Raw genomic sequence first — 14417 nt, 5'->3', positions numbered from 1 at the left:
ACCCCAACCACTCCTTCATCAGTTGGTATGTTGTATGTTTTCTCCAAGACCTCATTTATCCTACCAACATCCCTTTCATCTACAACATTATCATTTCCTCTCAAGTTTTCTTCAACCAACTGTTCTTCTTCACTATCACTCTATTGCATGATCGTATGTATTCTTCATCTGATGAGAACTCACTATGGTAAGCCTCTTCTGCATCAATTTGATCCACATTTAATCTACCCCCTTTTGTATATGCTCCACCAGTTTGGGTTTCATCTACATATGAAATTAAAACCAATGTAATTAGACACTGTAATAGAAAAATGTTACATATGAAATTAAAACCAATCTAATTAATATACCATTATCAGTGGTCACATTAGCAGTACCAGCAGCATGGTCATCCACTCCAAAGTTTAGAAGATCCAAGTTGAAGTAGTCATCAACAACTTCATCTAATGAATAAGGGGTAATGAGATATGTAAGAAGAATAAATGAAAAATAAGCTCAGAAGTAAACCCAATAAATGAAGACGTACCTGCAACTTGAGAAGAAGAGGCTTGGGAAGTATAGTTTGCCTTACTTTTCTTTTGACTCTGTTTAGAGCTGCTTTGGGACTTAGAGCTTTCTGGTCTTCCTTCAGTAGACCAACTAGTTTGGGTTTCCACCCCACCCAAATGGTCCCCTCCAAGTGATTCACCACTTAAAGTCTGGGGCTGAGACCCACTACCATCAATATTGTATTCTAAAAGTTTTCTACCCTTACATGAACCACTTGTTAAGTCCACAATCCTATTAACTTCTTCCACAGTTGGCCACTCATCGAGATCAAATTCAATCCCCTTCTTGTATTGTTTCCCTCCTACAATTACAACATCATCATCACTTACTTCTTCCTCATCAACACTACTACTCGACAATTCCTCAACCTCAGTAATTTTCACATACAAATTAGTATATCCACTTCTATCGGCTTTTGCATAAACCCACATATACTTCAAATCATCATCAGAAACTAGCTGCCTTAGATTTCCTCGTTCATTCCAATTAATCTCCAATATAGGGTTACAGTTGCAGTCAACATGTTTTGTGATCCACTCAACTAATTCTGCCATGTTTGCCTTCTCGCCATCAACTAACTCTGTATTTAGTTCATGCCCACCCATATACACATTACGCCTAACACCATCCCTAGTAGCTTCTCTCCATTCACCATTAATATGCAATCTAAGAACTCGATACCTTAAAGCAGCCATTTTCTCTGAAACTACAACATACAACAAAATGAGAATTCCCCTTACAAGTAATCAACCTAAACCCTAAAACAAAAGGGTAGAAACACACAACAGAGAGAGAGAGAGAGAGAGAGAGAGAGAGAGAGAGAGAGAGACTGTGTGTACAAAAAACGAAACAAAAATGTAATATGTTTAAACAAAACTAAATTAAATGTAGATAAATGAGAACGAGACTTACCAACAATCTCCACATACAGAGATCGAGAGAATCGAGAGAGAGAGAGAGAGAGAGAGAGAGAGAGAGAAGAGAGAGAGAGAGAGAGAGAGAGAGAGAGAGAGAGAGAGAGAGAGAGAGAGAGAGAGCAAGATTTGGGTGGTTTTCCCAAATGGGTATTACGTTTTAATGTGGCGGAAACCCAACATAAGGGCAAAATGGCCATTCTCAGAAAATATGAGAGAGAGAGTGCAAGAATTAAATAATGGCAACGTTTGGGGTTTTCGCAAACCCTAGGTTTAACGTGTTAATGTGGGGCAATATTTCATAAGGGTAAAATGGTCAATAGCTAAAATACCAACGTCTGTTACACACAAAATTGACGGAGGGGGGGCAAACTCAAATGATTTTAAAAATGGGGGGTTTAGTCAAACCGCTACTCATCTGTGGGGGGTTAAGTCAAAATTACCCATAAAAAAACTATGTCCTCTAGAGTTGTTTTGAAATAAAATTGAGCTTTTGGCCTAATTTCTTGCCACTTGGACAGGAAATTATGGAAAAGTGAAGATTCCTTATTATTTATTTCTTTTCCAATAAATACTCTTCGTATTTTTACTCCACTGAAAAAGGAAGTAAAACTTCATTGAAAATCTTCAATAAATACGTCATTAAATCGGTGGCATGTGATAAAATAGGGGGGAAAAGGGCAATCATATATTATACACTGGGCCCATTCAATCTCGGAGCCGGCCCTGATTAGGGTTCCAAAGATATCCTGTGACGATTTCTATGTATCCATTCCCATAAACACATAAATGAAGTTTACCAACAAAAAGAAAAATATGTATGCATCCAATCCAATAAGCATCTTTCCTGCATAATCTTGGAACATGTTCGGATCAGGAATCTCCTTATTCACGTTTTCAAACTCTATAGACCACTTCATTATGTTCCCATCACCTTTCGGAATAACCTGTATCTTATCCTTTATATTCTTGTAAAGAGATGTCAATTCTCCATCAATCACACCGTTAACCATAATTTGGTTTGCATTATATACAAGTCGGACCTTCCCCTTAGCAAAGGCGACCACTGGAGATCCTACAAAAAAAAAAAAAAAAAAAGTATATTAATTATAGAGAAAAAGATGAAAATGAGTTTGGAAAAATGTAAATCAATGTTTCTATTTTCAAAACTCATTAGGGAGCAGGTAATTGTTGCTACAATGGAGTGCCTCTAGTTAGTAAAGACTTTGTGGAATATGTTGTTTACCTACGCTAAATTCATCTCGTTCAAGGACCTTGCCGTTCTTAGGCGGCAAAAGAGATGTGAAATCCATAACTGCTTCCCAGAACCTATGGGCAGAGGAACCAGATTTTACCTCCATACCCAATGCAAGAAAATTGAGTAAATCTTTGATGGTGGTCAACGCTAAGACACAAAATGCAAGAAGTAGAATAGACACTTCGGGTCATAGAAATGAGAGGCAAATGAGGAGCAGTATTTATATTGTCTCAAGGGTACAGAACATTAAAGAACAACAACAATCCATGATGCAAGCTGATTTATAACCGTATATAGTTAATTTTTCTGTTTGATAAAGACTTATAGTGATTTGTAACCATATAATTGATGCAAGTTGTAAAAAACAACTGATTTCCAAACCATGTATCAAACTATGTCCGAATTGAAAATTCATATACTAGAAGGTTTTTTCATCACATTTCGCTGTTAGTACAAGTGCACAACAACACTGATTTATTGATTTACTGGTTATGTTTCTTCAGTTATATCCAATATGCTGCCTGATAAATGATCAACATAACGTAAGAAAGAAAAAATATGAAGAAACAAGCAGTCTGTGACCTTTTGATAATGAGTATGTGGCCTTGTGAAGATCTCCCTCACTATGTCTGTAACTTTTTGCTTCTGCACATTCCAATCAATAAAGATTTACGTTTTCTTCAATGCGCCAAAAGTCAAATGCATTTGATGTGCACCAATCCACACCACTCATCCACTCAAACCAAAGGGTTAATGATGTATTGTACAAAAGCAAATTTTTTTGAGTTAAAATTTTTACAAATATCCAAATCTCAATGAAAAATATGCCAAATCAAATGCAACAAGACTCAATGTGATGCACATCGAAGAAGCACTAAAAAAGATTGCTTATCGGAAAAACAAAATGAAGAAACAAGAAGTAGGACAGCTCGATCCACATACAAAATAAAGGCCACAAAAGATAGGACGCGGGCTTAAGGTCTGTAGACATACTAGTGTCCTAGCTAGTAGTTCTGGTTTAAGGGTAAACTCAGACAGAAAAATGATTAGTGCGCCCGTGTTTTTGTAAAATGGAAACTCTACAAGTCTACAACTCTACTCCCAAAATGGAAACTCTACAAGTCTACAACTCTATTCCCAAAAGATAGGATCAATAGAGCAAATGTCTGGAAAATTGGTGAGGAATTGGGGATGGTCAAGGAAGCTGACACTTCTTGTCCACCTGAGTTTAACCAACCAGTTGCGCGTGTTAGAGTAGAAATGGATGTAAAGGAAAGACTGAAGAAGGAGCAACAGATCAAGCTAGAGACTGGGGAAGAGATAATGGTCAGACTCAAGTATGAAAAGCTGGAGATATTCTGCTACTTTTGTGGAATCATTGGCCATGACCACCTTAACTGCCGGATTAGAAACCAATATCGATATGAACTGCTTAAATGTGGAGGAAGCTTCAAGGATATTAAACCAAACTTCACCAGTCAGATAAAAGCAAACAAGTTTTACAATGGGGTTGCTTTTACGGGAAAACAATCTTACATCATAGGAGGTACCCCTTCAAAGCTTAGGTATGAGGAAACACCGGCACCGGAAAGGGAAAAATGGTCGGCTGGACACTGGAAACCGTACCCACGATCAAGACAGAGCAGATGGGGTGATTCCACGTCAGCAGAGGCAGATTTGCATAAGGACAAAAACAAGGCAGCGGATGCGGGGCCTGGAGACTGGGCCACAGACTCAGGTACAACGGCTATCTCAACGGAAACATTTCAAACGGTCTCTAAGGTGGGTCTACCAAATCCAGAAAAAAAACAAGAGATGGGCAACCAGGCCCAAGGGCTAGTTGGGAAGAAGTATGGGTCGGAACTAGAAAAGGATCAGGAAGAAAAGACAAAACAAAGCCTAATTGAAACTGAGACTGAGAAGAAGCTGGGCTGCGACCTGGAAATGGTGGACCATAATGATGAGCTGGGCCTAGTGGTTTTTGAAGACATAAATGTCAAAGAAGTGGGGAAGTCTCAAGTTTATCCCATAAACACCTCGAACAACAACAAGGTTTCAAATCAGACGGAGGGGATGATAGACAGGTGCTACCTAGTGGGTCTGAGGCTACCAGAAGATGCGAGCAGAATAGGATCCAGATAAACAACCCAACTACCACAGAAAAAATACCAGGTTCCAATGGAGTCTCGAGCCACACAAGCTTTGATTCGCAAAGAGAGTTCCAAGAAAAGGCTGAGCCACAAATCCATCACAAACCTACATGTGGCAGAGGTTAGGTTTCAAAGTCATGGTTTCCCGAGGCAGAAGAGAAAAGTTGTTAAAAGCATAAACAAAATCTAGGCTGGGAGGTGTTGATAGAGAACAAGAAGAACAAGCTCAGAAGGAAAAAAAGAAAAGGAAACTCAATCTGAGTGAGGAAGTGGAAGGAGAAATGGTGATGAATGGGGGAGAAGGATGGTTAAGAAGAAGCAAACGCATAGGGGCACAGAGATCAAAGAAAGCAAAACAAATGGCTGAAGAATTGAGGAGTAAAGGAAAAGGACATCTCCTGATACCAAGGAATGCACATATAGTGCAGCTATCAAGTGATTCAGCAGCATCTAATACCTCGGAGAAACATATAGTTATTGATTCAACAACAGATCCAAGTCCAACAGAATCTGAAGGTACAAACGAGTCAATTACATCATATGAGTCAGGGGTTTCAGAGGAAATAATGGAAGAGCATCAAGCTCCCATGGAGGTATACTTCTCGGATGATGAAGAGGATAAGATGGTGCATGACACAGAACAACAGGAAAGCAGAGTAATGGTGGGATATGAGGCAGATGGGGAACAACATACATACCAACCACCACCTCTGGCTATAGATGATACAAGTGTGGTTAGAAGTCTCTATAAACAGGAAAAAGAATGATAGAAGGCGCAGGAGAATAAAGGGCAAAGCTTGACTAACTTGAATACACAGTTAGATAAAGAATATAACATCAGGGGCCAAGATAGTGAGGTTTACTACAGTGGGGGTCTGTCTGCTCCTCTAGGGTTCGCGGTAGCTGTCCCATCACAGCTGCCTTGGTCTCCATGACGATCCACGCCTGGAATTGCCGTGGGATAGGTACCACCACGGCAGTTCAACAACTAAAGGACCTGATTGGTAGGTTTAATGTAGATATTGTTTGTTTGGCAGAAACAAAAGCTAGTAAAGAAAAGATTGGCTATCTTAGTAAACAGCTCAAGTTAAATGGTCAGTTTGCGGTTCCAGCACAAGGTCAAAGTGGAGGGCTGGCAGTGCTTTGAAAAGAAGGTGTGGAACTGGAGATTCTTGGGGCCTCAAAAAACCAAGTCACAGGTAAACTTACAAATTATTTTAGTACTGATGATTGGTTCTTTTCTTTTGTTTATGGGGAACCGGCTGCTCACAATAGGAATAAAGTCTGGAATGAATTGAGGGGAGTAGCTCCTCTGATTCCTGGACCCTGGTGTTTGTTTGGTGATTTCAATGTTATAGCCCAGTTAAATGAAAAGATTGGAGGAAAAAGCAAAATCACCAAGAGTATGCACGAGTTCAATAACATGATAAATGATCTTGGTTTGGTGGACTTGGGTTTTAAAGGCCCAAAGTTCACTTGGAGTAATAACCGGAGATCAGGGGATCATGTGCTTGAAAGGTTGGACAGAGCTATGGCTTCTCCTGAGTGGATAGCTCTGTTCCCTCATGCTCAAGTGCAAACTTTTGCAAATGCTTCCTCAGACCATATATCTTTAATCATAAATCTGGAAAATAAGGAAGAAAGGAATCCTAGACCTTTTAAATTTTTCGAAATGTGGCTTGCTAATGATACTTGTAGACCTGTTATAGAGAATGCCTGGAATGCTATTACCCATGATCTTCCAGACAGCAATCTCATACATAGGATGCATAAAACTAGAACTGATCTTACCCTTTGGAACAAGTTTGTTTTTGGGAACATCTTTACCAACATTAAGGCTGCTCATGAAGACTTGGATAGAGTTCTGGCTAAACCTTTTTCCATTGATAATTATAATAAAGCAAAAGATCTCAAAGACATTTTGTTGGGATGGTATGAAAAGAAACAAAAATGCTCCTCAGATTGGATCAATGATGGGGGAAAAAACACTAGATTCTATCATCTTTCCACCATCTATACAAGGAGGAAAAACAAGATTGATAAGATTAAAGATGATGAAGGGGAGTGGAGAGAAGGCAGAACTGCTGTGGGTACCTCTCTCAATCAATACTTTATGAATATTTTCACTTCTGACCACCCGGAAAGGGCTGATCAGATCATGAACTTGTTTGATAATATTGTTAGTGAGAGGGAGAACGAAATTCTTACTAGTACCCCTGACCAGGAGGATATATGGAAGGTTGTTAAGAAGATGGGCACTCTAAAATCCCCGGGTCTTGATGGCTTTCAGGGGGTTTTTTATAAGAAATGTTGGGATATTGTTGGGCCTGCAGTGGCCTCCTTTGTGCAAATTTTTTTTAACACTGGGTATCTCAATCCAAAGTTCAACGAGACTTACATTGCCCTTATCCCCAAAGTGGTTAATCCTGACCATGCTTCCAAATTCAGACCCATCAGTCTTTGCAATTTTGGGTACAAAGTAGTATCTAAAATTCTTGCAAATAGACTGAAAGGTCTCATGAACAGGATCATCTCCCCGTTCCAAGGGGCCTTTATCAAGGGGAGAAGCATTGGGGATAATGTGGGGCTTGCTTGTGAGGTGTTTCATAATATGAAAAACATGAAGTAAAAAAATGAGGGTTGGTGTGCCCCCAAGATGGACATGGCTAAGGCTTATGACAGGGTGGAATGAGAGTTTGTGGACAAGATTTTTGAAAAGCTAGGTTTTAATAATAAGTGGAGACACATGATTCATCAATGTCTCTCCACAGTGTCTTTTCAGATCATGCTCAATGGCTCTCCTTTGGAGAAGTTTACCCCTGAGAGAGGGATGAGACAAGGGGATCCTCTTTCCCCTTATCTTTTCATTTTGGTCTCTGAGGCCCTCTTTAGAATGATTGCTCAAGCTGAGGATAAAAAAGAGATGCATGGGGTCAAGGTAAGGCGGAGTTCTCCTGCTCTTACCCATCTTCTCTACGCAGATGACTTGATTCTTTTCATCAAAGCAAACCTTGTTGAAAGTGGCAAGCTTAAACAGATTCTGGATGGCTATTGTAGAGCTTCTGGCCAGAAAATAAACTATGATAAATCTAGTGTGTTCTTTAGTCGAAATGTTAATTATAGACAAAAAATCAAACTCAAAAGGTTTTGGAAAATAAAAAAATTTCAGCCCAAAGAAAAGTATCTAGGAGTACCCATCATGCTCTCTAGAAAGAAGTCCGAAGACTTTGACTATCTGGTGGACAGAATCCATAGAAAAGTTAAAAGGTGGAAAGCAAAGGTTTTATCTCAGGTTGGGAGAACCACGCTTATCCAAGCTGTGATTCAAGCCACCCCCCTATATGTCATGTCGACTTATTTGTTACCAGTGGCAACTTGCAATAAGATAGACAAGGCTTGTAGGGATTTTTGGTGGAATGGTACGGAACAATCAAAAAGTGTTCACACCATTGGGTGGGAACAAATTTGCAAGAGTAAACAAGAAGGAGGGTTGGGTCTCAGGAATACAAGAGACATGAATATGACTATGCTAGCCAAACTCCCTTGGAAGGCAGCCACTGATGTCCATTCTCTATGGACTCGCACCATGTTTAGTATATATGGTAAACATTGGATAGGGGATGTTTTTAAACCACTTGACAAAGCCTCCTACTTCTGGAAAGGCATTCAAAATGTTTACAATTCCATCAGTGGGGGCCTGATGTGGAGAATAGGGAAAGGCACCACCACCTCCATTCTGAAGGATCCCTGGCTTAAGTGTCTTAACAACCCTGTGACACTGGAAGAGTTGGGGGTGGTGGATGATTCCCTAAATAATCTTCATGTATCTGACCTCTTTATGGCAGATGGTAGTGGCTGGGACCTTGCTAAGCTCAACCAATGCTTCCACCCATTCTTAAGTCAGTTGATGCAGGAGATTGTGGTTAGACCTGATACTGCCCTAGCTGACAAAATGGTGTGGGCTATGGAAAAGTCTGGGAAGCTTACTGTCAAGTCTGCTTATGATTTCCTCAGAAACAAGAAATGTGAGAAGGGGCAAAGCTCTAATGTAAACTACAAAACTATCAAGCATATGTGGGCAGCTCCTCTGCCATATTCTCTGCAGTTGTTTATCTGGAAAGTGTACATGCACGTGTTGCCTTTGGGAGATAGGTTAACTGAAAAGAACATGAAAGGGGACTTCTCTTGCCCCTTTTGCAGTAAGGAATTAGAAACAGCAGAACATCTTTTTTTCACATGTGATTGGACTCGGACAGTTTGGTTCAGCTCCCAAGTGGGGCTGAGAATAACTCCAACACAGCAGCCTCATAGCTTGAGGGGCAGAATGGAGCTCTACCTCTCTTGGTGCAATAGCAAGGACAGGGACCTATGTCTGGCTGGGACTCATATTATGTACCTGCTTCAACATATATGGAGGTCCAGAAATGAGATGAAATTTGAAAAAAGGACTGCTAATAGAGACCGCATCATCAGACAGAGCAGAATACTAGCAGACAAATGCTATGAATCCTTCAGAGAAGAATCCTCTATATCTCAAACTCTCATCAATTGTTCTAAGAACTCAATAGATAAGTTGTTTCCTGAAATTCCAAATGACAGCATTGTGATTAGGTTTGATGCTTCTTATAACAGGAACTCAGGATGGGCTGGAGCTGGAGCAATTGCTAGTAACAGTGAAGGGGGAATGGTTGGAGCAGCAGTTCGAAGGTTCAAGGCTTAGGATATTGGGGAAGCAGAAATGGGAGCAGCGGATCTGGCTATCTTACTGGCAAGGCAACTTAACTATGATAGATATGTTGTAGAGGGGGATAACTTGGAAGTGATGAAGGCGCTCCAAGGGGCAGCTTGTCCTTGGCAGCTGGAAGTGCTGAAGTCCCACATTTTGTTCTTAGTTCAAGTTTTTAACTCCTGTACTTTTAACTGGATCAGTCGGGTTTTTAATGGGGATGCAGACTCCCTAGCGAAATGGGCTTACCATCAGCTGGGAAGCTCTGATCTTCCGAAGTGTATGGTTGACAACTTCTGTTTTCCTTTTCACCTTTAGGTGGTTTAATTTTAAGGCAGTAAGTTTACATCGAAAAAACAACTCTACTCTACACACGCGCGCTTCTACCTTGCTCAAATACAGCAAACCTGTTAACTTCTTGGCCATGCCCAACTTCTTTCCCTAAGCTCAGCTACTATGCAGCTCTTTTCCAAGAGTATAGTCCTTCTGTTGTTTTACAATTTACATTACTAGAGAAAATAGTAAAACAATTTTAATTTACATGCAGAAGAAATCAAGTCAGTGGAACTAATAAAGAGAAACTATATATATGTCCATCATTGATCATTCCATCCCCTCATTTGTCTTCTTCAAGTCTTAAGATACATATCTAGCCTGGCATTGGAATTTAAACTCGATCTGGAAGAACTGAAGGTATAATCTTCATTCGCAAAAGACAACTCTCCTTTTTCACTCTACTTCTGTCTTCAGGTAGGTACAGAGCGAGGTACTTGCCATAGCTATCTTTCCTCTTTTTTTTGCTGGGTACAGAGCTACCTTTCCTCATTTCTTGAATTCCAATTCTAGTTGATATTATTAGTTTTCATGTGAAGAACAACGAAGACAGACTGTGCTTGTTTTGAAGTTAAAGGAGAAACAAATCAATCAAATCTTATATCTGTTTTCTTGGATAAAACAAAAAACAATGTTTTCATGGTTTAATTTGGTTCCTATAGAAACGGCTAAACCGAACCAATTTGGTTGGTTTTCCAATTTTCAAAGCTAAAACCGACCCGATGTTTAGTGGAACCCGATATGAAACTGAATCGAGTTAAACGGTTTGGTTCCCTTTTCATATCCAATTGAATATGAAGGATTATTAATTGAATATGAAGGGATGTTTGAAGGGATGTTTAGTAGTTTAGCGAATACTCGTTTAATTAGCGAATTGGTTGGGTCGGGCTTATAATTGCGAATTATTTCGAATTATTCACTTAATTAGATTGTAAAAATAAAAATAAAACGTTATATATATGAAGTATTTTTACCGTTAGCGTTTTATTGGCGAATATTTAAAAACTGTAATAATTAATCGAACCCTCCACTTAACAGCTATGTTCGAGATGAATATGAAGGCAAAACTGTTAATAATGTCAGCGACAAATGGTGACAAATGGTAGATGAAGAATTCAAGATCTTTAATGTGCTTGAAGAATGTAAAATTGACATTACTCCCCCAAGTTGTGTTTACTTGATCAAAGGTCTCTGCCATGAGAATTGAAGATCGAAAGTTGATCTAGCTTTCGTTGTTTTCTCTTAACACGTAAGGGAAGGTGTTGATTACACCAGTGTGCAACGTACTGACCTGATTAGTTCGCTGTATTCTCAAGAAAAAATGAAGGGCGTGCTTGCCATTGTTATTAGAATAGCCTAGTCTGCAGGTTTAGTACTGCGTAATTGTGAGGGCAAGCAAGGGATGGAGGAGGCCTATCTACATGATGGCCGTTCCACATGAACATTTCTCGGAAAAATAGTTTCCTCCAAAAATATCTACAGTTCCAACTTCCTATTTTAGGAACCAATAACTAGCTAGCATATAGGCACAAAGAAGATAATATATATGCGTGTTTGTTGATTATTCAATCTGCCAACTGATTCAGTTGCTTCAAATCAAAGTTTACACCTTCTGACTCGTATGTAGGAGTTAAGTTTCTATATTCACTTTAGATTATGGGAAAGTTTAGTATCAAATATTGTTGCATCTTCAGGTTATATGCACTAAGTTTAGTTGCCAGTATACCCTTCAAAACTGTGCTTAAAAAGCAATCATATAATAAAAAGACGTTTAGAAAGAACCAAACCATCTGATCAAGACGTACAACGGTACATGTAATCATCATTTATATAAGTTGTAAGATGTGCACGCGTTATATATATAAATCACTTATTGTAGAGGAGGAGAACCATGCATCATTAATTGCATGTATGCCTCTTTTTCTCTATGCTTTGAGGAGATGAGCATCCAATCCAGAAAACAACTTTGCTGCTTGATCTTGGAACATTATGGGATCAGGAGCCTCGTTACTTCCCTTCTCCAACTCCAGAGACCACTTCACCAAGCTCCCTGGACCTTTTGGAATAACCTGTACCTTAGCCTTTGGATTCTTGTAAAGAGACGCCAGTTCTCCATCAATGATACGGCTACCTATAGTTTTGTTTTCGATATCTAGAAGTTCAACCTTCTCCTTAGCAAATGTGGCCACTGGAATTCCTATCAACCAAAATCCCAACAAATTAAGTCAAGTTTGAAATATGAATTTGGGCTAATGTAGACAAATTATGATTATGAACTATTACATGAGAGTCGCGGATTTTAATGTAGTTTAATTTAGATATACATTGTCTAACCTTCAGCGTATTCAATGAGCCGAATGGTACCAACACTAAATCCATCTCCTTCAAGTACCTCAATGCTCTTTATTTGTTCAGGAAAGATCTTAGGGAAGACTGTTGTGGAGTCCTTAATTCCGTTCCAGAATTCATCTGCAGGGGCCTTGACCTCCATCTCTAATGCAAGTCTTACCATAGCGTAATTCTTTGATAACGATCAACAAGAGTAATTAGACGCGACACAAATAAAATGCAAGAGTATAGTACTATAGTAGAAAATTGTTTCCCTTGTGATAGATATGAGTGGCAAAAGAGGTGCAATCTATATATATATAGATGTGTAGTTTAATGGTACAGAACATTTAATTATTTTATTTGTTTTGGTTGTGCTTTTATATAGATGTGTAGCTTAATGGTACAGAACATTTAATTATTTTATTTGTTTTGGTTGTGCTTTTATGATTATAACCATACAATGTATTGTATCATTGAAGTAAGTTCAATGAAAGATGTACAAGAAAGTTAATTATCAATGACTGATCAAGCTTTATCGATAAGTTAGTAGTATCGAAAGTTAAAGTCCGAACCATCAAAAAGGTGACCCAACTTTAATTGCCTAGACGGCTAACTTTATTTGTAGAAATTTCCATCACAGTTAACACAACTGCACTTTTGTATGCAGATGGGAACTAGCACCCATTTGGTTAGCAATTTTTGCACGACATGCTTGTCGTTAAACTGTGTTTCTCATTTTCGACTAAAATGTAATGTCAATTACGACCCAATGCGTATGTTAGGAGGATTGTGAATTTGTGATGTACGTCCTAATGATGTGTTACAATCCAACTCAGTCCTAATTAGGGAAACATGATATGCCTCAGTCACAAGCGAAGGAAATGGATAGTGGAGCCATACCCGACTCTAGAGAAATCATATCCGACTCACCTAGCTAGGCGAAGGCTCATGTGCACCAACTTTTGGCTGATCAAGTGGTCATGGTAGCGATTTCTGTTGTATCCACTATCAAAATCCTTCCTTGATTCACTTAAAAATGGCAACTGCATCAATTTTTTTTTATGAGAAAGTGACTCTCAAGGACAAAACAAACGAAAAAACCACTCTCTAAACCAAGTTTTTTTCATAATCACTCACAAGGACATGAACGTAGAAAGTTCAAGTTTACCCTTCGCCCTCAAATGAGTCACTCATTCCTTCGTGCACCCGAAAGTGACAACGATTCATCATCCCGACCTGTTTCAACAACTCGTCACGACAGTAATTTTCAGGTGATGAATCTTCATAAACAATAGAACCATTCTAGTCGAATCATGATTGGAAGAAACAAAATATCGAATTTCTTCACTACTCAAATCTGCAAACGCTCCAATGACGTGGTCATCATCATAATGACGAAACGACTTTCTTAATTTATGAGCGGATTCCACAGCTCTATGCGCAATCTCTTCCCAATTATTATTCTTATTACCAACAAGTAGTGCACCAATGACATTGAATCCCCGTAAGAGTAAATATTGAATGTCGTTTGTTTCTTTGGAATAATTGGGATTCTTTGAGGATTGAAAGTGAAGACATTTGAAGGTGGAGAAGGAATTATTGAATCAGATTATTGATGAGGCGGATGAGTTCAAGATTGAGTTTTATAGGGAGAGGACTGCTAATGTAGAGACGAACAAATCTATTAACAAGGAATGATTACCTTAGTTAGAATTTGCCATGAACATGGAGCTTAACTTGTTCTGCTTCTTGTAGTTGTGTTGAAGAATTTATTAGCATGTATACAAAAATTAAAATGTTGCTTACTGGATTTGATATTTAGTTTGTGTTGTTGACTCTTCTGGTTGTGTTTACACTACACCAAAACAGGAAATTTGTAATGCACGAAAAATTCAGTTAGTAACGCTTTTGTAGGGTTGCAGGGTTAGTAACGTTTTTGTGGGGTTAAGTACTTGATAAAGTGTTACATTAATTCCAAGAATTCTATGAAATAATTTATGACGCTTTTTAAACCGTAAGGTATAATTAGAAACCGTTGGTAATACGAAATTTTGGGAAAGAGAAAAACGAAAACATATCAGGCTCTCTCATTTAATGCTGGACTGCTGGCACAAAAGATAAAAACTTAAAAAAAGAAAGAAAGAAAACAACATAAA

The 14417-nt window shown here is 38.8% G+C and overlaps 1 protein-coding gene and 1 long non-coding RNA gene across 2 annotated transcripts; both read right to left on the bottom strand.

Annotated features, from left to right (window-relative positions):
• Positions 1–2126: 2126 nt before the first annotated feature.
• LOC147523236 (uncharacterized) lies at positions 2127–2960 on the bottom strand. Its single transcript, XR_015196160.1, has 2 exons — positions 2710–2960; positions 2127–2538 (listed from the first exon to the last, which is right to left on the bottom strand). It is a non-coding gene; the product is annotated as an uncharacterized LOC147523236 (long non-coding RNA).
• Positions 2961–11666: 8706 nt separating this feature from the next.
• LOC147523235 (MLP-like protein 423) lies at positions 11667–14125 on the bottom strand. Its single transcript, XM_086561748.1, has 3 exons — positions 13964–14125; positions 12265–12451; positions 11667–12127 (listed from the first exon to the last, which is right to left on the bottom strand). Exons 2-3 carry the CDS (start codon positions 12440–12442, stop codon positions 11856–11858), a joined length of 450 nt encoding a protein of 149 aa, XP_086417874.1. The 5' UTR covers positions 12443–12451; positions 13964–14125; the 3' UTR covers positions 11667–11855.
• Between the last annotated feature and the right edge of the window lie 292 nt (positions 14126–14417).

This window comes from Coptis chinensis, chromosome 1, assembly GCF_015680905.1.
Source record: "Coptis chinensis isolate HL-2020 chromosome 1, ASM1568090v1, whole genome shotgun sequence".
Classification (NCBI taxonomy): Eukaryota; Viridiplantae; Streptophyta; class Magnoliopsida; order Ranunculales; family Ranunculaceae; genus Coptis; species Coptis chinensis.
This window is presented reverse-complemented; position numbering and strand designations above follow the sequence as displayed.